Genomic DNA, 27,570 nt, shown 5'->3' on the forward strand with positions numbered 1-27,570 from the left:
GTACATGTAATCGTAATAATATTTCTGTAATAAAGACCTGTACGTCATTCCAGTCTGGGAGCTTATGTTGGACTAGTCAGTAATGTTCACTACTATAAGTACACCCCCATAGTTACCGGACTGTTGGAAAGCCCAACATTCAGTTTTGTGTCAAATCCCTGAAAATACTAGCCTGGAAATCCTGACCCTGATATCTTGAACGATAGAGGGTCTGGCGACGATCAATAGTAATTTCCAACTCTAGGGGCGGCTCCTACTCGTGCATTTCAAATGCCACTGCACGCAGTTGGATAGCACTACAACCAATCAGAGCGATGCACAAGTGACGTAAGCCCCGTTCGTTTAGCGAACAGCTGTTAAACTGTTCAATTAAACGTTTGCCGTTGTCGGTCGGCAAAACAGAACATTCCACTTACTTGCTAGTGAAAGCTATGAGTCCCGTCTTCCAATTCGTTAAGGGTCGAGGCCAAAGCAGTCTCAAACTCACACAACATATCCGCAGCCATCTTTGATGTTTACTATCACAGCTTCGACGTCGCATGCACGTCACTGTCGTCATCCGGTTACGTCCTCCCCAGAGCACCATATAAAGGGCTCTGGCGCGCCCATATTAGATAGAACCAATTGAAACGTTATACCAGATTTCTGGTAGTCTTGATAAGCTTCAACGGAGCGTCTCCAGACCAACACGCGCAGCAAATTTAATTTGCCAGCGCCTAGTGGCAGGTCTGGGAATGCCAGGCTATGAAAATACAGCTATTGTATGGGATTTACAACTCTTTATCATTTCCATCATCTAGGGGTTACCATGCTTTCATTAATTTTTGGAATACTTTTCTTTTATTGTTACCTTATTTCAGAGTAGGAAACTGCAAAACAAACTGCCTGAAGTATGGTCTCTCTCCAACATCATCCCAGTGCCTAAATCAGGAGACCTCTCAAAGCCAGACAACTACCGGGGCATCAGCCTGACTATCACGGCAAAAATATACAACCGTATGATACTAAACAGGATCAGGAGCGCCATCGACCCTCACCTGAGGGAGAACCAAAATGGCTTTCGCGAGGGGAGAACCACCACAGCCCAGATCCTGGCACTAAGGAGAATGATCGAGGAGGTGAAGAAGGATAACCTGACAGCTGTACTGTGCTTTATCGACTTCAAAAAGGCATTTGATTCGATCCACAGAGGCATGATGGTGAAGATCCTTAAGGCCTATGGTGTTCCTCCCAACCTACTCCGGGCTATTGAGACCATGCACGCAGGAACAAGGTCCAAGGTGGTTACCCCAGACGGCAACACTGAGGAGTTTGATATCCTGGCTGGAGTAATGCAAGGGGATACACTAGCCCCCTTCCTCTTTATCATAGTCCTGGATTACGCGCTCAGAAAAGCCATCAGTGGGCAGGAGCAGGACCTCGGCCTCACCCTAACCCCAAGGAGGTCAAAGCGACACCCTGCAGTTGTCCTGACAGACCTGGACTACGTGGATGACATCAGCCTGCTCTCCAACAACGTGGCGCAAGCACAGGAACTCCTGAACAGAGTAAAACTGGAGTGCGTCAAGGTTGGCCTTAGGCTAAACGCCAAGAAAACAGAGGTCATCACCAACAACATCTCACCGGATCATCAACCGCTGACAACATCTGGTGGCTCTGTGCTGAAGGAGGTTGTGGACTTCAAGTATCTGGGCTCATGGGTCAACTCAACCGAGCAGGACCTAAAGGTGAGGAAGGCACTCGCATGGAGGGCCCTGAACGGAATGACCTGTGTTTGGAACTCTAACCTCCCCCGTCAAATCAAACTCAGCTTCTTCTATGCAACGGTAGAGTCTGTACTCCTTTACGGCAGCGAATGCTGTTCCCTGAAGCCAACCTTGCAGAAGTCTCTAGACGGGTGCTACACCAGGATGCTGCGTGCAGTACTTAACATCAGCAAGAGTACTCATGTTACCAACAGTATCCTGTATGAAGGAATACCAAGGGTTAGCGAGAAAGTAGCTTCTAGAAGAATGAGACTGGCGGGACACTGCCAAAGACACCAAGAGCTGCGAGCCAGCAAATTGGTACTATGGGAACCAAATCATGGTCATCGGTCTCGAGGACATCCTACACTAACATACGTGGATATACTCAAGAAGGATGCAGGAGCGCAAAGTACCAACGACGAACTGGCCAGATGTATGGAGAATCGGGATGACTGGAAGCAACGATGGAGGGCTCGTCTGAGGACGACCTAGAGAGAGAGAGGGGTTACCATGCTTTCATTAATTTTTTGAATACTTTTCTTTTATTGTTACCTTATTTCAGAGTAGGAATGTAACGGACAAAAGACAAATCCTAAATCTGTTTTACCTCCCGAAAAGTTTTTGGTGCTGTGGCCGTACCTTTTTAAAGTTTAAACTATTACAGTCAGTGGCAATACCTAACATCCCCCCTGATGTAGCAGGCTGTTCAAAACACATGCCAGCCATTCTCTAATTAGTAAAATGGACTAGTTTGTATATGCTTGTCATTAAAATTGTAATTATACACATTGATTCTATTAGCCAGACGCAAGGGGAAAAACCTGTGTTCTCGCCCGTCATGGAGCAGGAATTAACCCTGTAAGCTAATCAGAAATCGCAGTGTAACTGTTTTATCCTAAGGCGTTATGAGTAATATCTTGGGTTATAACGGCATTTGGCAGATTTGATTGATGCAGCCAAACGCCGCATACACAATATGAATATCACTCAGGAGTGAGACAGTGGAAGCCTTAAGCCGAAATACCGTCCCCTGGCTTTGTATGCACAAGACTGGAATGAGTACAGATCTAGTCTAATAACCTGATACATTATTTAGCCCGCTCTCAATACTACCGTGCGTGTAGTGTAATGGCCTGTCAAGGCTGAATGCATTCCCAGGGCACTCACTTCAATGATCAGTTCGCCAATGGTAAGGTAAATGGTTGTTTTTCCTATTGGTTCTCAGTGAGTGATGAGATTGAATGCTTGATGGGGATTAATGTGCCTACATGCAGTAGAACAGATTATTATGTTTTACAAAGGGTCTTGTCATTTATCCTGGTCAGTGCTGTGTAACATGACATAACACGATATGCAGCCCTAGACACTGCACGTTTCCTTTTGGGACATAGATAAAGCCTGGTGAGACCAGCCTGATCTCACGGGCATCACATTTGTTTCTCTCCCGCAGTTACTGGACTTTCTCCAACCTCTGTGGGGAAGATCTCAGCCATGTCCATTATAGAAGGCAGCCCTGATTTTTTTTCTTGTAGTCGTTGAAGTCAACCTAGATCGACGAATAAGCTTGTAAAATATGGCTGGTATCTTGAGTCTAGATTGACAAACACATGAACCAATCAGAGGTTGCCTTCCACTGTAAAGGACACATGTCAAGTTCCCGCTGATTCTGAAAACTCCTCATGTCATCGAGTGAGTGAATAGCCTTCCGTAGAACTTGTATTTTCCCATGAAATCAGTTTTATAAAAGAGCTATGACACTTCTACCCAAACCTATTCAAGTGTGTGGCAGTGTATTTTGGTGCTTCCATACAACTCAGTCAATTGGGTTACTCGCATTATTTAGGCCAGTATGAGTTCTTGAAATGAAAAAAACCTTTGCCCATTCATATTACATCACCTGGATAGCAAGTGTTATCTTATAGTAAATAGCCTGTAGGCCTTATCTTGATGTGTTTGTGGATAAACCCCATTGTAACACTGTCATGGAGACCGGACATTTTCTTTCAAATGATTGATGATTAGTGCAGTTGTCGTGGCCTCGTATGTCATTCTGAAGGACCTTTGACACAACATTTGTGCTTTACCTCTGCGCAAAGGGATGTGTAAGGGGGTGTGTGCGGGTGAAACACAACTTGTGCACTCAGAGGAGCAGGGGGAAACAGGAGAGTTTGGGACACACCCCTTGCATATTCTGTCACATTGTAAAAAGGCAAAACAGTGCTCTCCGAAGGGTTTACTCTTTCACTATGCAGATCTACTGTATATGTTCTATTAAGTGCAAAACATTTTTGAAATTTAGCTCCACAAGCTTTGAGTGACCTCCAAAAAAGCGCTATATAAATCCTATCAATTATTACAATGTGGATTTAAGCCACTACATCTGTGTTCTGTGTCTGTACATCAACTGTGATGAAGCCAAACCGTCTGAAGTGTTTTCCCATCGACCCATGAGTTTCTCTGTGGTCTGTTTATCAGAGTGCGGTTGGAAGTGTCTGTTGAATTCCCTCCATAAATATTTGCTGCTACTCCTGGCCGCGCACATATTTACCGCTTCACCGTACTGTAACAGTGGTCGTATCACATGTTCCCTCTGGTTGAAGCATGCGGCGCTGCTGTGATGTAAGTCGTCAACATGCAATAAAAGCCAGTCACTGCTGCCTGTGCGGCCTGCAGCAGTTCAACCATGACTAGATCCTCTGTTTTGTTTTCTTCTTTTTACCTTTTGTTTCAATAAGGACAACATGTCCTGTCAATAGGATTGGCCAGGAACATCATTAGGTTTTAAAAGCACACTGTTCAAGTCCACTGTGGGGCCAAACAAAAACAACAGAATTAAGAATTCAGTTGTCGCATCCACAGGGAGTGTAGCGGAGACTTTTAGTAGCGCTCGTGTTTTGTAATTAGACATGAGTGATAGAGTGATCCGTCACAACATTTTAAATTATTCAGCTGGGCCCTTACCTCATTGGCTGTTGATTTGTGAGTTTGATGAGGTTTATTTACCCTACCCTCCCCTCCCATCTCCCCTCCATCATTTGCTTCGCTTTCGCTCTGCAGTGAAAGCAAAGAAAAGCCTAAGAAAGGAGCTTTGTGAAAAGGACAGTGATTGTTTGTTTATGAGGATGCTAGCCTTGCGGTGACATGCCTTTTTTTTCCTTTTCCCTCCCTCTCACGAGGCTGTTAAGTGAAATAGATACTCGGAGCACTGTGTAATCAAATATATCCCAGATCCAACATTTTTGGAGTGGAACAAGGGTTTTTCCACTTGATTCATGTGGCTCCCATTCCTCGCCCCAGGGCAAAAACACAAGAGTTGAGTTCACCTCCAAAGGGTAGACCAGGGACTTGATTTGGTCCTGAGGGAAGTGACACGGTTTGGTTGGCATGGAGAGGGGTGAAAAGAGGTGTTTGCTTGGTTCGGGGTATTTACAGCAACTCTGAAAGGGGAAAAAAACACAGATGACCATTGAAACGGTATCATAATCCAAATTATAACAATGGCATAATAAAATAACATTCAAGATCATTTTAAATACATTTTCTTTCTCACATCATGTGCAGTGCAACACTGAAGAGATTATGAGTTAAATGTTCTTAAATTTACTTCAGATGTGAGAAGTTGGCAGCCTAATTCATGTTTTTTTCCCTCTTTTTTTTTGTTGTTTTCTTGCTGACTGGTGGCAAAGTTATTGAGCAAGTGAGGAGTTTGTGTAACCAAGAGTGTTTCTCTTTCCCTCTCTTTGTGCAGTGATGGAGTCCACGGTTGTGAGTACGTCCACTCTGGCCCCTGAAGAGTTCGACAGGAACGTGCCGCGGATATGCGGCGTGTGTGGTGACAAAGCCACCGGCTTCCACTTCAATGCCATGACCTGTGAGGGCTGCAAGGGGTTTTTCAGGTACAAGCAATGCATATGGGTTGACAAATACGCACAGTTAAGCAGACACAAATTGAAATGTCTTATGTACGGACACACACTGAGTAGGCCCTTTGTTGCAGAACAGTAGCTCATATCACCCTAATGAAAACAAACGCATCCAAATTGAGCTAGGTTATTGACACATGTATACATTAGCATACAAACACAGGTCATATATAATGGCCAACCCCACCCCCCACACACAAACACACACAGTACATGTAATTACCACCCACAGCTACATAACAACATGCACAAAACCACTGACAACATCCGATTTCACACTAATGGCCAGCAGCGGGTAGGGAATACAAATGAGCTGGGTCCTATAGTTAGTTAAGTTAATGCATTGGCCGCTGCCCTGCTCATTCATACACACATGAGATTCCAATTTACCTAAAGACCAAACTAGAGCAAGTCCTGATTTATTTATTTTTTGGCAAGAGCAAGTCCTGATTTTTTTTTATAGCAAAAGTGTGTACGTTTGATGTAGCTGCCCGTTTGCGTTTGTTCCTCTCGGCAGTGTTGATATCTAAAGGGGGGTGGGGGGGGGGGGGCGGTGTTTGAGATGAAAAAGACGGATGTTTGATAATCTCCTTCCTCGTCTCTCAGCTGGCCCTTGTCTGAACCCGCATCACACAACATGCCTCTCTATTCGTTTTTTACTCACATCTGTGTATAATTATTCATACATGCACGTCTGTCACTGACTAAATCATTATGCTTTGCGTCACCGTTTGGCAAGGCTCATCTTTTACCCCTGCATTCCTTGGCACTCGTCCATATTTGTGCTGTTTCACTCAGTCCCAGGCTTGAAGGGCGAAAATATTGATCTAGTTCTACCATGACTCGTACAGTAACATGATAACAAGCATGTTCAGACACACACAAAGAGCCTTAACCCAATTCTTAGCAATGTATGTACATTCTTTGAATTTTACTTTTGTGTGTTGGTAAATCATTGTATTTTGACTACATTCTGTCTGTAAAATGTGTATAATTTTTTTTAGGCGCAGTATGAAGCGCAAGGCCGCCTTCACGTGTCCTTTCAACGGCAGTTGCACCATCACCAAGGACAACAGGCGCCACTGCCAGGCATGCAGGCTCAAACGCTGTGTGGACATTGGCATGATGAAAGAGTGTAAGTATGACAGGTGACCCATATGTCCTATATATATATATATATACCATGTCACGTATTGGATTTAAAAATTGCGCTTATTTAAGTTTTGCAAGTTGATCCCAATTGAGAATAAATTATTATATTTATTGTTAAAGAAATTGGGAGACACATTTCTGTGGTTTCCCAACCATGCTGATTATGGATCAAAACTATTTCCTGGACTCCTCTAAGACCACCACCCCGACATGGACAAATTAGGCATCAATAGACTGTAAATGACTTTAAATCTACTTTTCTTGTTTCTTTTTCTTGGCTGGACAGTAAAAAAAAAAATTGCACAATTGCTCTTTGCAATTTTGGGGGGCCTACTGTCCCTCTTGTATATATTATGTAATATTTGGACTGGGGTCAAGTATCCCTGGGTCTTTACCCCCATTCCAATGTTTACATGGTGTATTTGAACTACCGTTGCCTCCCTCCCCACATTGTATACAGTCAGTATACTCCATCTGAAGTTTAAACACCTGGTGTTAGTACAATTCAGGCAGGCCTCTGCTTTCCACACAGGCCTGTTTATTTTCATGCTAGTCTGTAAATAGCAGGTCCATTACTTCTTGTTTTCTCCTGATATCCGGATATTGTCCACAGGCCTCTTTTAAGAAAAAGGCCCCTCTCACTTCCAGCTGCTTGTTCAATCCCCTTGAGTGTTTCTGGGAAACACCACACTGAGCAGTGGCACAGACACTGCCATTTACTGTATGTGAACAGGAGCTAGTGGCGTTGCTGTTGCAAAAAAAACGGCAGCATGTTGTTGAGACCCATCTCTCTCTCTCTCTCTCTGTTTCTCTCTCTCTCTCCCTCTGTTTCTCTCTCCCTCTCTCTCTCTCTCCCTCCCTCTGTTTCTCTCTCTCTCTCTGTGTTTCTGTGAGCTAATTCAGTGGCTAGAACAACAAGGAGCGAACAGAACAAAGACAATGCGTTCAGTTGTTCGGTGCAGCAGGGGTCTCCATATGGACCCGTCCCCTCCCATGCTCTTCCCCGAGAGAATAACAACCCCCACCCCCTCCACCCAACACCACATTGACATCGCTGTCATAACAATGTAAAGCACAAGCAAAAAAAAAAAATACTGAAGAACTTTAACAGCGGTGTCGACCAATTTAAATATTAGAAATGTATTTTGTTATTTTACGACTATCTTTAACTCTCATCCCCCCTCCCCACGTCTGATTTCTTGCTTATTTAAAAATTGTTCTCTCTGTGCATGGATTTAGTTTATTTTTCACTTTGTGTGTTTGTGTGTGTGTGTGTTTGTATCATTCTAACACTCTTTGTGTCTTTGTGCTGGCCCCCTCAGTCATCCTGACAGACGAGGAAGTGCAGAGGAAGAAGGACCTGATTCAGCGGAGGAAGGATGAAGAGGCGCATCGCGAGGCCGAGCGGGAGGCGCGGCGGCCCCGGCTCACAGACGAACAGAGTCAGGTCATCAGCACACTGGTGGAGGCTCACCACAAGACATACGATGACTCCTACTCTGACTTCTGCCGCTTCAGGGTTTGTCTCTCTTTTTAACCTCATTATTCTCATCATACAGATTAATAATACAGATAATACAGACAGGACATTCAACAGAAAAAAAAAGTTCCCCTGAACCGAGATGGTTCTTGGTTATCTGCATGTCTTCCCCTCTTTGCCCCATTTCAATCTGTCTCTCCAAGGCTATCTAATAAAGCAAACAATTGCCAAAAAATTATCTTTAAAGACAAATTTAAATGGCCTATTTTCTCCTCCTGTGAAGCCTCCTGTTCGCGAGGGTCCAGTGACGCGTAGCGCCAGCAGAGCCGCCTCGCTCCACTCTCTGTCTGATGCCTCCTCTGACTCCTTCAGCCACTCTCCAGGTAAGAGACGCACACCATGAAGACTTCACTTTAAAACCAGGGGAAAACAGCCATTGTCCAGGATGACAATAAAACCATTCTGTCCTTCACAGAAACAAGAAAGAATAAGGTGTCGTTTCAGTCACATTATAACTGACATATAAAAGAAAAACAGCACGTCTTTCAACACACAATGAAACTATGTCACACCATCGGCCGACATGTTGAACCTGAATTCAACGGCCTATTTTCTTCCAGTTCAGCTGTCTGCACGTTGGCCTATATAATCTGTTACAGTGCTTTACTGAGAATCCAATGGAGATTCTGTGAATAACATGCCCCCCCTCCACCCCCTAGACACCTGACTCCTAATAGTAAACATTAGTTCATTAATGCATCCGTCACTAATGGAGTGGACACAGCGAGGGACACGGTCACGTGGCCTCCCGCCAACACTCAATGGAGACAAATGAGTCAAAACAACCCCGACTATGGCCCCGCATGCTTCACATGTTGTCGTAGCTGTTGTGCAAGCTCTCACTCCTACTGACCTGACACTCATGTATTTTCAGATGATCCTTTCCATCAACAAGCCCTCCCTCTATTCCATGATTCCTCTTAGCACAGTGTGCCTGCTAAGGGAGAGACATGGCAGGCAAAAACATTCTTTTTACAAGCACTGGTCAATTTGAGCTATTTTGCTTCCATAGCATGTGTTCTTTCATGCTACTATAAAAACAAGGTCCAAAATGTACACTTAGGTGTTTGTTTGACTTAGTCTTGTCAGTTTGAGTCTATATATTTTTTGCTTTTTATCTCTAATGCCGATTATCTCATCTTTTTTATTTTTTCAATACGAATGTCTTATCTCCACGTCTAAAGCACTTACATTGACTAAACCTTCGATTTTTTTTTAGTACTATTTGAATGTTATTACAGAAGGATATGTTCATATTTTGTTAATCGTCTGATTTATGATGCATTTTATTCTTAAAAACATGCAGAAAAATAATTTAAGACCTGTACATAGTATTTTTCAATTTATACAATGAAAAAGGGTGTATCCAAATTCTGACTTTTTTTTTTTCATCCCCCTCCTCCATCCTTGCCTCCTCCCTACTTTGCTCTCTTCATCTTGCCCCCTGCAGAGTCTGTAGACACCAAAATGAACTTCAATAACCTGCTGATGATGTACCACGAGCAGGGCAGCAGCCCCGACTCCAGTGAGGAGGAGGGCTCCAGCTTTTCCATGCTGCCTCACCTGGCTGACTTGGTCTCCTACAGCATCCAGAAGGTCATTGGCTTTGCCAAGATGATCCCTGGGTTCAGGTGTGTGTTTTCATGTGGAGTGCATCCTTATGTCTGTCTGTCATAATTTGGACTGTCACTCTGCATTAGTTGTTAACAACTGAATTTAGCCAGAAAAAAAAACCTGCCTTGCCTGCGGAAGTGAACTCCTATAGACTGTCAGTAAAGATTATTTTTTGCATACCACTGTGAGAGAGGTAGAGGAGAGGTTAAATATTGTCTGAGCCTCCTGTTTAAGTCTTTGCTGAGGACTTTCTGTCAAATGTTCTTGGTTAATTTTCTGTTTGGATATAGAAGAGACCTGCTTATGTAACCAAATGGTGAGGCCGCTGGACTGATTTTCAGTCCGTACACTTTCTGTTCCATTTTTTTATTTACACGTCTCTTGAGTGACTTTTTACCTAAATTTGCTTCAAAGACTTTGTACACGCACTTGTTTTTCTCCCCGATTAGTCGATATTGTTTGTGCCACCGTGATGTCCATGGTCTAAAGGCCACAGATATACAAAGACTGTATATTACAGATAGCTGACACATTGTGGAAAACATTTTTACGTTGTCTTGTCCACTCACTAGATGAGGTTATACATTTGCCACGCTCTTTTTGGCAGTGTGAAGTTCATTCCTTGAAGTATGGAAGTAGGCGATTGCCTAACCTTACAGTGATATACGCCTTCAGTACTGAGCACCCACCTGTCTGTCTTGCATATACACCCACTGGTTCTCTATCTGCTGATCATATGACGTTGTTCAAGAGCATGTGTCACAGCAAAGGCTGTTTGAAGGTTGGAATGGCACAAGATGGATTTTTAAGAGAAATTAATACATTGTCTTACCTTTTTTTTTTAAAGGAAAATAGAGTAAAACAATACAATAATTTGGCCATAGATTACATGAGCCAGGCAAAATGACAATGGCGGGACTGGGGCCTTCTTATGGTTTCTGTCCCCACCTTCCACTCATGGAAACTGTTGCCTTTTCGTCGTGTTTGTCTGTCAGTGTCTTGACAGGGAAGGACAAACACTCAGTGTCTCGGGGGTCACTCCAAAGTCTAGGCTAAAACGAGTCGGTGCCTGTATTTTCTGAAAATTGTCATTCCCACTGACAGCGAGCGATGGACGTGGTCGGATTACCTTTGGAATGTTTGTCCACTTATGATCTGCTGCTTAAGCCCTGAAAAACACTCCAGACCTCCCCTAAAGATCGGGAGGTTTCAGCTCAGGTCTGCTGGCTAGTTCACTGGTTCAATTTGATTAAACATTTTAAAGACATCAAGGGACAGTACAAGATGCAGGAAAAAGTGATGACCCTTTAAAAAAAAAAAAACATTAGTTTGGGGCTTTGATCAAAGAAAGTATTCCATAGAGAGGAACAGAAGGAGGAAGCTAGCAGAAAAAAACAATGTTTGGATGTTGTTTTTCTTCCTGCACAGCCTACATCTGATAAACTTTGAAGACTTTGACTGACCTCAAAACCTTCATGTCAGTAAACCAATGATAAGCAAATTCCTTTGATGATGAAATAACAGGTTTCAGACACACAGTGGACTGGTACATGGTTTTATATCTTTCCTTGTTTACCTGTAAAAGTGAAACGGGATCACAGCACAACATGATTGACTATTTGAGGACTATTAGTTTGAATAGTTTGCTCTTTGTGGTTCTCTAATGAATTGAGTGATATCTTTGCCTGCAGGGACCTGACCGCAGAGGACCAGATTGCCCTGCTCAAGTCGAGTGCTATAGAGGTGATCATGCTGCGCTCCAATCAGAGCTTCAGCCTGGAAGACATGTCCTGGAGCTGTGGCGGGCCGGACTTCAAATACCAGGTCAGCGACGTCACCAAAGGTGAGTCCTCCTGAGCACTGCCTCATGTACGGCCGTGTGGTCAAGCTGGTTTTTCAGGGCTACGCATTATGCATGCTCGTTCAACTAGCTCAGATAATAGCTGAAGGAAAGACGCGCACGTTACACATTAACACTCTACTCGGACCACGAAGGAAGTAGCACGGCGTTAAGGAGGTGACCGGACCATTAGTGTGGGAGTACAAACAAGGTTCCTGGCAGCAGCCTGTGTGCACACACCCATAGGAAAAGGATGCTAATGCACGTTTTTCTGAGAAAAAAAAAACAGTCTTACATATCCGTAGTAGCCCCTGTGGGCATGGCTTACATTTGCCTTTCAAACAAGATCCGTCTCACTGGGATCAACCGAAGAATGTCACTCCTGACTCGCTCACCACACAAAACAACCTCTGTCTGGACCAGGAGGCACTGCTCTGTTGTGCACTGTTTTTTCTTTTTTATGTATATAACACTGAATAGTTGACTGGAGTATAGGTAGGTTTTCACATACAGTAGTCAACAGTGGTCAAGTTTTAGTTTTCAAGATGAAGAACTTTGTAATATATTGTCTTGTTTAGTAAATAAGGCTTTTCCATAAAACATGTTCAAAATTGACTTTCTAAAAAAACAAATCTTATGTTATAATGTCTAAATGCATTTATTAACTAGATGGATGAATTCACTTGAACAAAAAAAGCCTTTGGTGCTCCTTGCCGCAAGCACCAGTGCTCAGAAAGCATTGAGGGTCAATACACAGCCTTAACAGCATTAAATGAGGAGATAGAGTTACACTCATGATAATACATGGAAACATTTGATCAGTACACATATGTATGGCTTCTCATTTTCACATAAATACCCCCTCCTCCTCTCCCCCCTTGAGAAATGGCGTGTATGCTGATACCAATTCAAATGTGCTGATTAAAAGAAATTCTCAACCATTAGTTCTTAGTGGGAAGATAAGCATGCAACACGGATGATTCCAACCGGCAAAATGAAATATTAATGAGATGGAGGGATGGTAAGGTTTCCCCAGAGGGCCTCTCTTCTGTGATGTAGTATGGAGCTGTACAGTACAGTAATAATGCTGTGTTGCTGTGTTGCTGTGTTGCTGTGTAGCGGGCCACACTCTGGAGCTGCTGGAGCCGCTGGTCAAGTTCCAAGTGGGTTTGAAGAAGCTCAACCTGCAAGAGGAGGAACACGTGCTGCTGATGGCCATCTGCCTGCTCTCTCCAGGTACTGTATGTCTTGACTGTTTGCGGGAGGGACCATATAGAGGGGGTCGGCATGAATTCTTTATTTGTGGCCTTGTTTGCCACTTCCCATAGAGCCCATTGTAGCTTTTATTTTGGCAGAAGATCAACTTAAACATTTAGATTCTGTAAAGCATTGTTGCCATCTGTCCATCAACATGACAATGATGCGGCGGTGCATGTCTAATGCCTCATTTCCACCGAGTAGAGCGGGTCGGATCGGAGCGGCTCAGAGCGGGACAGCTCACTTTTAAGAATCTCGGTGTTGTTTCCACCGCCGACCCTACCCTTACTGGTAGGGCGGGGTTTAGGCTGGACTGCGATAGCCGCCGCCAGATTGTGGGTCAAACTATCGGGCTGTGGAACAACTGTGGTCAAGCCAGCGGTCTCTTGTTTTTGCTTGGTCAAACCAGCCGCTTCTTTATTTATTCACCCCTGTGTTGTGAGCACAGAGACGGCTCGATGCAACTGATAAGAGACGGTGAGCGAACAGCGCTGGCTGCGGCAGCTACGTGACATCGTAGCAGTGGGACACAGTGTAGCCAACTGATTCATTTAATGACGAGGAAAAACACCACACAATAAACAGTGCCGCGCTCACATTGTCGCCAAAACTCTCTTCACTCTAGCCGAGGTGACTACAAACGGCGGAAATGATTAAAACCAGCCGCTTCTTTATTTATTCCCCCCGTGTTGTTGTGAGCGTGTATTTACTACTATCTATGGCGTAAACACAGAGACGGCTCGGCGCAACTCACAGAGACAGTGAGCGAACAGTACTGGCTGCGGCAGCTACGTGACTGTGGGACACAGTGTAACCAACTGATTAATTTATTGACGAGGAAAAACACCACACAATAAACAGAGCTGTGCTCACATTTTCGCCAAAACACAAGACTATCTTCACTCTTGCCGAGATGACTACACATGGCGGAAATGATTCTTTCGACCAATCAAATGACGGCTCCGCCGTTTCGGCACCCTTTCAGGCGGCCAGTACCCCTACGGAGGAGTACTGAGATTTGGAGCGGCTCAGAGCGGTTAGGTGCGCTTAAACCATACCCTACCCAACTTTTGGCAAATGAAAAGCCAAACTACCCGGACCGAACCGCTCCGATCCGACCCGCTCTACTCGGTGGAAACGAGGCATTAGCTTACTTGAAGGGTTTCGTGTCGGTGAGCATTTCCCCCCTCTTCTTCTGAACACACCGTCACAGCCCATATTTTATACATGTAGAGTTATGCAACCATGTGGAAATTTGCATTCCTTTGTGTATATTCTATATGTGGAACTTCATTAACAATGCATAGAGTGCTCTCCCTGATCTAAAATTAGTAAGGCACCTTAGCAGAACGGTAGAAATGCACACAGAGAGATCATGCAATTTCATGGTAACGTACAATTGGGCTTCTGAGATAGTTTTTTCTTTTGTTCAATTCTGGAGAATGCTTGTTTAAAAAAAAAAATCCTTCTTGGCCAAATCAGTGAATATCTCCTCACGATCCACTACCTGAGCGTACTACATGTGCGCTGAAAATCTGGTGTTGATACACATCCTAGGCTCTGTAAACTGGTATGTAAACAAAGGTTATGTAAATAAAATGGGCCAACTGTAGCTAGCAACATGCCTGTTTACAGAGCCTATAGGCTGTGTATTTAAATTGGATTTGTTTTTAAGCGCACACAGAGATATTCACAGATTTTGGGGAAAAAAATAATTTAAAAAAAGGACAACTTTTATGTCTCTGACCCGCGTAACAACCATAAAACGTCCTTAAGAATCTCCTCCCCATCTCCTCCTGCCCGCAGACCGCCCAGGTGTGCAGGATCACGCGCGGATCGAAGCCCTCCAGGACCAGCTCTCTGAGACGCTGCAGGCCTACATCCAGCTGCACCACCCTGGAGGACAGCTGGTGTACGCCCGCATGATCCAGAAGCTGGCCGACCTGCGCAGCCTCAACGAGGAGCATTCCAAGCAGTACCGCTCCCTCTCCTTCCAGCCCGAGCACAGCATGCAGCTCACCCCGCTGGTGTTGGAGGTGTTTGGCAGCGAGGTCTCCTAGAGGGACAAAGCTGGAGACAACAGGCACCCCCCTCACCCCTGGGTGTCAAGAAGAAAAAAAAGATGGAGGAAGAGAGCTGAGGATGTGCTGGATGGACTAAATGGAGGTGTGGAGTATGGAGCGATTGCAAGAGAGAAAGTGGTCTGCGTGCGTGTGGTATTGTGTGGGTGTCGGGCGTGTGGTTTCATGTGTGTCTTGTCTAATTAAGTCTCTCGGCATAAAGGAGAGCAAGCAGATGTTTTAGAGACGCAGTAAACAGGAGGAAAAGTTCATATAAACAAATTTAACTATATATATATATATATATATATATATATACATACATCTTTTGCCTATATACAGTGTTGTTTTTTTCTGTATTTAAATCAACAAAACAGCTGCTTCAAATGCCTGGACATTTTGTGTCAGTGCGTGTGTACGTGACGTGCACACGCGCACACAACACAACAAACCTTACTCAGTTATTCATCTAGCTATTCCGTTGAGCTACCTCTTGGTCTTACTTGGGTTGTTTTATATTTACGTCACTTTTGTGAAACGGTAACATTTACACAGAACAATTTAGATACAGTACGGATGACGTTTCAGCTCGTCAGTGCATAAAAAGCAGTGCCTGCACATTACTTTGTGTTTTTGACGCTTCAAAAGTGTGTGTTTTTCATCTGCTTCTCTCCCAAGGCGTCATTGTGTATATGACTGTGTATACAAATCAAACACCTGCCTTCAACTACTTTCTCAAAAAGCTTCCAGTACCTAAAAATAACCTTGCTGCTCCATGGCTCGCATCACGCATGCGGCCACGCAACGTGCCAGCAAGTTGTCTGAATAGCCTCACGGCCTATGAAGGAATATGTCATTTATTAAGGTTTATTGCGGAGTTCAGAACATAGTTTGTAATTTAGTGATGTTTCGATAGGACTTTGGGGTGCCTGGTCTTTTGAGGTGAGAATTAGCCACTAAATGTGTTATAGCTTATAACTTTTACACTGCTAACTGTCAATCAAACCGAGCCTGCATTTATGGCTTGTTTCTCTCTTTTTGAAAACTGTCTTCTTTTCATAATTCTTCTCTTTTGTTCAATTGTTTATTTCCCTGTAAATAGTTCATTACTACCACATGTATCCTAAGCACTGTTATACCACCTTTTACTCAAGCCTATGTATTGATATTATCACAGATTTTAAAGGGCTAAAATGCCAAATCTAACTGGAATAGTAAATCGGGGCCAAAGCAAACGGGGCCTGTCTTGTTAATATATAGCAGCATACCATACTTGGAATTGGCATATATATATATGGATGTCAATTTAATGGATGCTTTTTGTTTTATACGTCAGTTCACCTTTTAAAAAAAAAACAATTCCATGAATTGTTTCTCCTCAGTGTACCATGAGCTCGCTGGGCGTAGAGCTTAGGGAAAGCTACTTCGGACCTCCACAGATATCACACCCCTTTCGTTTCTGACAGGGAAGTGTTTTTTTACTAGAATGTCTTGAGGGCCTGGTTGTGGTGGTGCGCACCTCTACACCCAGGCCCTCCTGTTTGATGATGTATGCTGCGCAGCCCTCTAGTGGCTGCATTGTGTAAATACCAGGTCTATATAGCTATATAAATATATAATATGTCCACCAGTGTCAGCCATATAGGTCACCAAGCTAGTTATACACCTGAAAACATTAACACTACATCGAAACTGATGACTCCAGAGCCGTGGATATTCTCACGATATAATCTCCTGAACTCAAACAATATGCTATTTTATCCATGGCATTTGGAAGATAAGCTTGTAAAATGATATGATACTCGTATATGCCTTCTCTCTGCTGTCATCTTTGGCTTATGCTTCATCAGACAGTATCTAATGGCTTATAAAAAAACAAACTGCCATGAGAATTCAAACGCTTAGGTTTAGAGGCCAGTAATGTACGGCTTGCTGCATGCGGGATTATGGGTTGAAAAAAAAAATTAAAAAAAAAATATATATATATATATATATATATATATATATATAAATATGACATGACACGTCTTTTTATATCAAGACAATTCCCCCAAAGAAGTGTTAAGTCGAATCCCTGACAAGTTCTGAGATTTTCTTTTAAAAGAAAGAAGAAAAAAAAAACGTTCCTTGTAATTGGCCACGCGTCCTTGGTCTCAGCAGGGCCGGGGTTACCCCTAGATCTTAGAGGAAGATGGTGTGTGAGAGAGAGAGATATGTTGGTGGTTGAACTCTCACAACTGCATTGTCTGAAGTTGTTGTGGTAGAGAGTTGTTGCTTTAATTTGTTCAGCAAATTTGTTAATTATTTTTATTTTTTTTGTTTTGGTTTTACCCGCCATCGCCCGTTTTCCATCACTGTGGCTTTAAAATCCCAACTCTTCTCCCGTCGCTGTGACACTCTGAAGGCTCACAGGCGGGGATTGGGATACAGATGGTTTATGTAATTATTGGATGCTTCCATATTCACCTAATCACAATGAATTTTGGCTTTTCCTTTTTAAGGCTATGGTTGGGATTATTTAGTGTATATAATAATAATTCCACGTCCCACAAATCTCCCTGCTGTGATTGAACTTCAAGGAGTTGAGGCTGGATTGTCTTTAGGCAGTACCACTCGTATGTATAGTATGTCAGTTTGATGAGGGGTATGATGTGCTTGGTTACTGAACACTGACTTTTGACAGACATTTGTAAAGTGTCCATGTAGTTTATTTTCTCTCTGAATACATACTTCTGTATGTATCTATGGGTTTGATTTAAAAAAAAAAAAAAAAAAAAAAAAAAAAAAAAAATTAAAGATAGCGATGCAGTGTTTGTGATTTGTGTAAGGTAAATACAGTTGGAGGTTTGGTGAACATGTAAGTGCCACGGGGAGAGTTCCCTCCACACTAGAACAGGGTAAAAGAGGAGTTGCTCTTGGGGATTTGAAGACTGAACAGGGAGAGTTTTGAGGATGTATCATGTAGCCACTATTTTGAACAAAAGGAATTTTCGGTCAGTATCCCATAGCGTTTGGGGAATTCCTACTGTGGGTTTTTATCATGAGAAAGAATTCCCATTTATTACTGAATATGTGATTAAATGTGGTTTTTGGGACCTTTTCCCCCATTTAATTCCCCACCCACTATACTGAAAATTAAGTGCAAATACAGTTTAATCTAGATATGATGCATCCCCAGAGTTTCCCGTTTTAATTTTACCATAGGTAGCCTGCTCAGAATACGTAAGTTTTTTTTAACTCTGCATTGTGGTTTATTTAAAATACTGGAACTTGAAAAAGAAAAATCTAAAAGAATCATGCCAATGGAAATCTTTCACAAATTAGATTTCCTCATGGTAACACGTTAGAATAAGGTTAGATTAATTTACTGTTAGTAAATGCTTAATTCTATTAACGGCTAGTTAATGCTTACTGAATATTAACTAACCGTTAATTCTTCGTTATTTAATGGTTGGTTAATCCTTTGTTTTTCATTAACTATGCTTAGTTAACTGTGCTTAGTTAACTGTGCTTAGTTAACTATGCTTAGTTAAGCATTCACTAAGCTTAACGGTTAGTTCATGCTAATTAAGCAGTTAATGCTAATCAAGCATTAACTAAAAGTTCATTACCCTTATTGTAAAGTGTTACCAAGGTTGGCAACATAACTTAGTTAACAATGCCTGCAAAATACAAGGTATGGTACACTATCACCAGCAAGCTTTACAGGATCTCATGTTGAAAGACACTTTTTGAAGTTTTTTGTATAACTTGCCATTACAAATCCTGTCTGTAAAATCATGTATGATATCATTCATAGACAACAGTAGGCCATCTCCCATGCAAAGGCTTATCAGTCCTCTTTTTTCTCCTCCCCCATCCCATTAGGACAGGGATTGTAATGGAATCAACTTAATGTAGTTCTTAAAAAAAGAAAAAAAAAAAAAAGTGTCCACAATGGATGTACCCCATAATCTACCTAAAAACCTACCTCTTTTAGCTCAGATTTTTTGCTTTAGCATTAAGCATTTGCCTCTGTTTTTACTTTTGTAATATTTGTATTCATGTTGGTATTTATTGCTGTCTAATGAGTCATACTTCAATGATTACCTCAGAGATATCTCACACATTTGGGAGAGTCCAGCTAATGAAGTCATTCATAGTTTGGTTTTATTTTATTTTTTATACAGTTTTATTTTTTATTTTTCAGACTTAGCATTGCCTCTTTTTTTTCTCTATTTTGTTGTAACGCACAAAATACCGGGAGTGTTTTTAATATAGTGCCTGCACTCTGACCAACGGGGCTCGGACTGGCTTAGGGTGAGGCTGCATTAACTCCAAAAAAAGCATCTTTGTCCTTCTGCTCTGTCCTTGGGGATATATGTTCATTTTTCCAGCGGCGGGTGCGTTTAATCTTGTTGCCACGTTTGCTTATATCTTCCTCCATCTTTGTAGTTCTTAAAGGCAACCTGAGGAAGAGAACTTTGCGGAGAGAATGTACTTGTAAAAAAAAAGGAGGAACAACCTGGCAGTATAGGAGAAGCATGAGAGGTGTGTTTGCGCTCCGCTTGGTACTGATAGCATGACCTTTGCTCTGTTAGTACGCCATCCTTTCCTAGTCCTTAATAGCGTCCCAGTCACTTCTAGGGCTGCAACTAACGATTATTTTGATAATCCATTAATCTGTCGATTATTTTCTCGATTAATCGATTGTTTTGGCCCGTAAAATGGTGAAAAATTTTGATCAATTTTCCAAAGCCCATGTTGACTTCCTCAAATGTATTTTTATGTCCAAAACACAAAGATATTTCAGTTTACTGTCATAATAGGATTAAAGAAACCAGAAAATATTCGCATTTGAGAAGCTGAAATCAGAGAATTCGGAATTTTTTTTTATAAAAAAATGACTTGAAACGATTAATCGATTATCAAAATAGTTGGCGATTATATTAATAATCGATCAATAATCGATTCGTCGATTAATCGTTGCAGCTCTAGTCACGTCCTCTGTGCCCTCTACGCGTCATCACCCTCTCCTTCCTGTCCCAAAGTCTGCTCCCCGTACCTTCATCATTCCCTGTCGATGTTTGGTCTGACAAGGGAGGGGGATTTAAGGAGTGAGGGAAATCCTCAGTATCCATGCAATGCTGCTTTTTTATCTCAAGCATCACTTAAGTGTGTGTGTTACTGACTACATAATGCGGGCAATCGTCCAAAATGTCGCCCCTCCACCCCCCGCCCCCCACAACTCAGCGGCGCGACAAAGCCTCATTTGGAAAGATCGTGTCTTTTGAAACGTACGCAACTTTATGCTGCTTATTGGTAAATAAAAAGAAATCCTCTCAGATCATAGTATCATGTTAACGGAGCAACTACTCACTTTGGTAAATTCAAACCAAGTTTTTATTTTATTCTTTTATTTTTATTTTTTATTTTCTTCATGTCAAACTGCTTCAGGTAAACACTGAATGAAATAAGAGGGTTTTTATTGATCAGTGAATACTGAGGAACTATAGTCGCCATGGTCACGTCTACCCTGAGCTGTGTGCCATAAAATGACCCTTTTTAATGCAGGGGAGGGGGGTTAAATAAGCCTGGCTTCACATGTTCCCCAGTTGAATTAGGCTTTAGGGAGGTTGTCTGAGTGTGAGGTCGTCCTCTTTACTTAGAAACTCTGTCCGCCATGACTATTGATATTTTTTTTAAATTAGGAGTATATTTGAAATTTGGCAATGAATTCTGACCTTGCATTGTCAACCCAAATCATCCCATACTTAATTGAAAATGCCTGAAACAACAAAAGCATTTAATGTAATGTTTGTAACACATGCACACTGATGAATCTACTAGCCATAAACTGCCTGTGTACGGCAGCATGCAATGGCTTCAATTATCAAAAGAAGAGTCACTTACATTCTAATGTAATTGCAATTTTATCTTTTGTCTCGTTTTTTTTTTTTTTCAAAGATCTTCTTTTTTTCTATTATAAATTGGTGTTTATGTAATGTTATTTTTGTCAGATGTTTTGCAAATCAAAAATAAACAGTTGTACATAGCAGTGGGATTCTGCGTGATTTGTTTTATTCATAAACCTGCTGTCAATCTTTAAAATAAGTCAAGTCTTTATGGACATTGCCTTTCACATGCTGCTATTGTCTTTGGCTTGCTATTTAGCCATTTAACTACAATATTGTTGGAAATTAATGTGCAGTTTACACAAGAACATTCCCAAGTACGCATACAATACAAGTTACAAGGGATTCATGATGGACTGTGCGTGTGTGTGGCATGCAAATTGTATCCTTTGTAGCTGACTGGGAAGGATCTCCTTTTTTTTTCCATACACATTTATTGAAAATATTACGATACAATTATTATCTGTGCATGAGTGGATGGTTCAGGGATGATCCATTTGTAATATGTTTTGGTCCTTCAATTACCTCTAGTGCAATTGTTGCCTCGTTTCAGCAACATGGGTGAGCTTTTACTGCCATTCTGCTATTTCTCTTGTCTAAATGTTGAGTTACTGTAAATTCTTTCCATGTTGGTCTTACTAAACAAACTTTAAATGGCCACTAGAGGGCACTGTGTTCACATTACGTGTGCCTTCACACCATCATTGACCTAATGACCTGTCTCACACAGCACTGAGGTCAGCCAGAAACGGTTAAGATCATTTTCGGGTTACTGGACGACCTCACCACAAGGTTGTGGTGTGTGTGTGTGTGTGTGTGTGTGCGAGACGGGACACGACACACAACAGTGCTGTCAAACTTGCCTTGCTTGTCTTTAGATATATCTGACATAATGTACAGTGTGTCGGAAGAGATTTGAGCTCACCTCCGGTCACAAAACTCTTGCTGGTCATGTAGGGAGCAAGATTGCATGAGTGGTGATGTGCAGGAGGAACAAATAAAAGGTTATCAGAGAAATCCAGTCACTGCACGACAGTTAATTGTCAGCCCTGGTACGGAGCAGAGGCACTTATTTTGCCTGCTGATAAGGTTGCGCTCCTGCGGTCTGCTGAGCCGTTGCGTCTGTGCAGGAGGTTAGATGGGGGGAATAGAGAGGCTCTGGTTGCAGCAACATCCCTTAGGTGAGGGTCCTCTGCTGGCTGCATTATCTCAACCAAGCAACGAGAAACTCTACACCCTGTACTTTTCCACAGTTGGTTGCATCTACCACCTTTCAATAGACAATGTGCATGAATGACAAGTAGCAGTCTCGTGCATCATACAGGTGTGTGTGAAAGGTCAACCAGCGACAGGGCAGTCCATGTGAAGTGGTCCTATTAACAAACAGGCCAGACTGCCTTCATGCAAATCAAATGGCACTGATTTGCACGTTTTATTTGAGCCCAACACATTTAGTATAATGTATTTAGTACACCCACACAGGTGTACTTGTGCAACAGGTTGATTTATAACCACTAGACTAGAGCACATTCATTTGTATCCCCCAGCATTCTTCCCACTGACATAAATCAGTTCCTTCAGGTGCTGGATTGTTGCTGAGGAAATCAATTTAATTCCATATGTCCTATAAGGCTGCACTATTTATAAATCGAAAATGGGTCAAATGTTATGATGAAACGGGTCCACTGTGCTCTACCTGCCCAGCACTAAACAGCAAGTACACAGACACAGTTAATGCATGGTGATGCATTAAGCAGCTGAAAGAACTGATATTTGCTTCAATATTTGGTGGAGACTAAAAGAGAACTAATATTTAACATGATCTGGGTGGACTAGTCCAAATGAATAAGCATGTTGCTCAGTGTCTGCTCAATACTGTTGGCTAAAACAATAACTTGATAAGGTCATCATAGTCAGCGTTTGATTCAGACCTTGTTTTACCAACAAGTGGCAAAACGATTGACGAAAGCCGCTTTAGAGTTCCTGTTCAATTATTTCTTCCTTTAGGAATATAATTCCAGATTCCAACATTGAAAACAAGTCATGCTCGTGAATATGTGACAATGGTGTGATAAAAGATGCACAAAGCAAATGCCGAAAAAAATGCACATAGAAAGTTCATTTCACCCCTGGCTGTGAACTTAGTGACCGGGGGGTCGCACCAGGACAGTTTCTTGGAAGAGAAAGACGCGACTTCGTTATGTTTTTGGGTGAGGCGTAGACAAGTCATGGGTACCAGATAAAGACACATACACACACACACACACACACTATAGAGTGGCCCCAGTGTACCAGCACAATACGGTCGTCCTAACAAGCATTTATTTCTGTCTGTGGTATAAATACTATTGGGTGGATCCCTCATATTATCAGAGGATGATACTGCAGCTCTGAGCAGCACATGTGCACACTGATAGAGCGGGGCCTCTGTATGAAATGTAACTGTATGTTTTGCTGAGAATGCCCATGGCATAATAAGAAGTGTTTAATTTTTGCGCCACAGTTCGGGGTATGTCTGTTCAGTTGGCACATAGCCGCCTGCAGGGGGATGTCGGTTGTGACTTTCCAGTAATAACAAGGGCGTGTTGTTTTCTGTGTGCATATCTCTTGTGTGTGAGACAGAGACAGGGGGGGGAGAGTTTTATTTCAAACTAAACAGCCAGTCACGATGAGAAGACAAAGCGAGCAAAAAAGAATGATGCAGCGGATCAGTAATGTGAAGCTCATGCTACAGTATGCATTGAATGTCTGCGTGTGAGCCTAAGGGCCGAAAAGAGAGATGACCCTCTTCCCCCCCCCTCTCTTCTATTGATTCTGTGCCCACTTATCTAGATTGGATTTTGGATGCCCTTTATGCAAGTCATCCAAATATCATTAGGCCTAAACCCACCATGTGGTTTTGGTTCAGAATGTGAGGAACGCATGCAGGGCCCGTGGATGTTTCTCTTCTCTCAGGCCCTCCATGGGGCAAAATAACATTCTCTGCTCTCACAGAGCTGAAGGTGGAGACAGACTGAAAATACATACAGTAAGTACAGAACACCAATAAACCTGCGTTTTATGAAAGATTCAGAGATGTGGCACTCAAGAGGCAAAAGTCGCTGTAGCTTAACAGTATCATTGGCCGCAGTGTGAATAATCTTATTGTTCATTATTAAAAACCTGGGTCATTAACAAGGAACAGGACGAAAACTAATCCAAAGCTGAACATTGTTCGAGAGAGGAAAGGAAAAACCTTTTAAAATGTCTGTGTTTCTTGTGGCCCTCCTTGCTTTCCAGGCAAAAGGAAGAGGGCAGAGCTGTGTGTGTGTGTGTTTAAGGAAGTGTTCTCCTTGGAAAATAATAGCACCAAAATCACATTAACGGCCAAACATTTCCTCCGTGTTTTCCCCATGCCCTATATTTAAACTCTCAGTTCAGTGCGCACACAGACATACACACACACACACACACACACACACACACACACACACACACACACACACACACACACACACACACACACACACACACACACACACACACACACACACACACAGCATGCCACTCTGTTTATTCACTTTTAAGCCACTTCGGTCATGTGGTTTTTATAATGGCCTTGATTTCATTATACATGGAGTTTAAGTGGAAAGTTGGAGGAGGATCTCTTATATTCCTAAGGTGTCCTTAATAAACACAGATTTAACTTAACATTGTGGTTTCCATTCATTGAGATATTAACAAGGCAACATTTAGTTTTTTAAGGTTTTTTTCGTAACACTGAAAGTAAATCTTTGCGCTAAGTTTCTACACTGGTCATCAAAGTCACTTGATTGTGTTTTTCAGCTCAAGTCCTGACACATAAAGCAGCATTGGTTGTATGAACAAACTACCAGTGTGTCCTTGAGCGTTTAGTGTCTGAGATGCAGCACTGGAAGCGTATCTGACTCAAATGGGAGAATATCTCTGAGGATTATACTGTAGAAGTAGGACGTTGCTATAAGAAAAAAATCCTGCGTGCACAGCCGAGCATGTCTAGATAAATAATAGTAGGGGAAAGGATCTATCTACACATTCTCACATTTCTCCATTTAGGTAAAACTCTACATGGACTCCTATAGTAACTCAGTTAGAAGCTTTAGTCAATAGTCCTCACGACAGCATTGCGAAATGGACAGACCAAATCATCTTATTTTGCACAATCTTGTCAGCATTGACTGTAGCCCAGGTTAAAAATAATACCCGTAGTACTAAGACTGTAGTCTGAAAACCATGAGAAAGTCTCACAACTGGTTGATGCTTAGAAAAGAGTTAACATGTTCAGCGTTAAATTGTGAAACTGAAAAAACTATTTCCTTGAGTCGGTAAGGATCTTATTGCAGCAGTGTCTGTCTCTTGATTCACATATTCACCAACGGTTTAACACTTATCTCACTGTACCGTTAAGTCTCTTGTGCTGGAAAAAGCTATCTTACAATAAATAATACCTATCATTTCCTGTAGACAAGACACAACAAGAATGATTCTCTCAATTTACTACTGTTTTTTTCTGTCTTGTCTCTACATACAAGTCCGAAAAATTCAGTCATTGCATTTGTCTGGGAGTTTTCCCTTATCCAAACCACATATCTAAGGATACATGTTCCTGTATGCTGTATATTGTGAAGCCCCTCGAGTCAAATTTATGATTTTGGGCAAAATAAAAATAAAAACAGCCTTGAGTACATATTGAGCAACAAAGCAGCACGGCTAGACGGATGGCAATGTCGGTCAGTGCACCACCATGGTCCAGACTAAAATATCTTTACAATGTTGGAATGGATTGCCATGAAACATTGCACTGACATTCATGCTCCCTGGAGGATAAATCCTACTGACTTTATTGAACCACTGACTTTTTCACTAGAACCAACAGCGGGGCAAATATCTCAACATCTCCACGAATGGGATAGGCACAACATGTTGTACAGACGTTCATGTTCCCCTCGCACTGAAACAATACTTTGGTTTATAAGGACACTCCCATCAGCCTAAGCTGGAATTTATGATGACTGCCAGCACATGCTACATTAATGTGGTGGTGAACATGGTACACATTGTCCCGGCTAAACATTGGCATGGGTACATGGGTCTGCAGCTCAAAGCATAAGAGTACACCCCTATAACACACATGCAAACAGGACAACTGTCTTAGTCTTTTTTTAACACTGTAAATACTTTGCATTAAAAAAGCACAAGCAATTATATTGTGAAATAAAAGAGAAAACCTGGTCACACAACTGCAACAATGAACCAATCTGGTGTCAACACACAGAAAACTTGCATCAGACATTAATTGGTTGCATTATGATATGGTACACGTGTAAATATACGGTTTAGTACTGTAGTCAATATAAAAGTGAAAAAAAAATCGAAGAGAGAGGCAACCACCTACAATGTGTTAAATGTCATTGAGTGACGCTCAAGCCGAGTGTGTCTGTGGTTTCCTGAACATCTAACATCACAGACACACACACACACACACACACACACACACACACACACACACACACACACACACACCTATCAAGCAAAGAAGGCATTGCCGTCAACCTGGTTCATGGATTAACCAAATACCAAGTTTTGTATTTAAGCGTGTTACCTGGTGCGCAAGTGGGTTTTTCTACAGTGGGACGGTGGCCATGCAAACCAGGTCACCTTAGGTAAAGTGTATGATGGGTGAACTGTGTTAGTGTGTTGTGATGGTTGTGTGTATCTGTGCGGTGGCCGTGCATCATGTGAGTGTGTGTGTGTGTGTGTGTGTGTGTGCAACACTACATTACATTGTGTAGTGGTTGAGATATCATTTGAATGTGTTTGTAAAGTGACTCGCTCTTTGGTTTGCAGCGGTGTGTTGACGCCTCTACAGTACATAGGCATTTTCTCAGTAAAACCCACAGTGAGTGTTTCTGATCACAGCTGGAGGCCGGGGAACACCTGTCGACCTCCCCATCATCGGCCCTGTGGTCACCCTGGCCTACATACAACACAGACACAGACAGAGAACACTTCTAACACACAGGGGTATAATCAGAGGGTAGAAGAAAATATTGGCTGTCAAAAAATCCATCTCTTATTCTTTCATGCTTTTCTATTCCTCTAGTTAGATCTTTCCTTCAATGTCTTTTAAAGTTTCTTATTTACCACACACACACACACACACACACACACACATACACACGGGCTGGGTGAAGGTTTTATTATAGCTTTGACTGCAATCATTTGTTTTCTTATCAGGTAAGAGAAGAAAATAAGAGAAGCAACACATATATTATTCTGCTACTCTCTAAGACATCAGAGTCTTATTTAAAGTAAGTTTAAAAGCAACAACTTCAAACATCTGTGTGTGTGTGTGTGTGTGTGTGTGTGTGTGTGTGTGTGTGTGTGTGTGTGTGTGCGTGTGTGCGTGTGTGCGCGTGTGCGCGTGTGTGCGTGTGTGTGTATGTGTGTGTGTGTCTTCAAATCTCTGTAAGTGTGTGGCTGTTCATTAGCAAATTAGCCTTTCCTCTACGTATATTCCTAAA

The 27,570-nt window shown here is 42.2% G+C and overlaps 1 protein-coding gene across 1 annotated transcript in view; it reads left to right on the forward strand.

Annotated features, from left to right (window-relative positions):
- Positions 1 to 21,169, forward strand: part of LOC307249556 (vitamin D3 receptor B) — a 30,084-nt gene extending 8,915 nt beyond the window's left edge. Inside the window, exons 3-10 of the mRNA XM_080026341.1 lie at positions 5,497 to 5,644; positions 6,676 to 6,806; positions 8,146 to 8,342; positions 8,587 to 8,686; positions 9,814 to 9,994; positions 11,669 to 11,820; positions 12,937 to 13,053; positions 14,881 to 21,169. Coding sequence (XP_079882467.1) covers positions 5,499 to 5,644; positions 6,676 to 6,806; positions 8,146 to 8,342; positions 8,587 to 8,686; positions 9,814 to 9,994; positions 11,669 to 11,820; positions 12,937 to 13,053; positions 14,881 to 15,134 — 1,278 coding nt within the window. The 5' untranslated portion in view covers positions 5,497 to 5,498 and the 3' untranslated portion in view covers positions 15,135 to 21,169. The remainder of the gene's footprint in view (positions 1 to 5,496; positions 5,645 to 6,675; positions 6,807 to 8,145; positions 8,343 to 8,586; positions 8,687 to 9,813; positions 9,995 to 11,668; positions 11,821 to 12,936; positions 13,054 to 14,880) is intronic.
- Positions 21,170 to 27,570: the final 6,401 nt, after the last annotated feature.

This window comes from Ammodytes marinus, assembly GCF_949987685.1.
Source record: "Ammodytes marinus genome assembly, chromosome: 4".
NCBI classification, from domain to species: domain Eukaryota; kingdom Metazoa; phylum Chordata; class Actinopteri; order Uranoscopiformes; family Ammodytidae; genus Ammodytes; species Ammodytes marinus.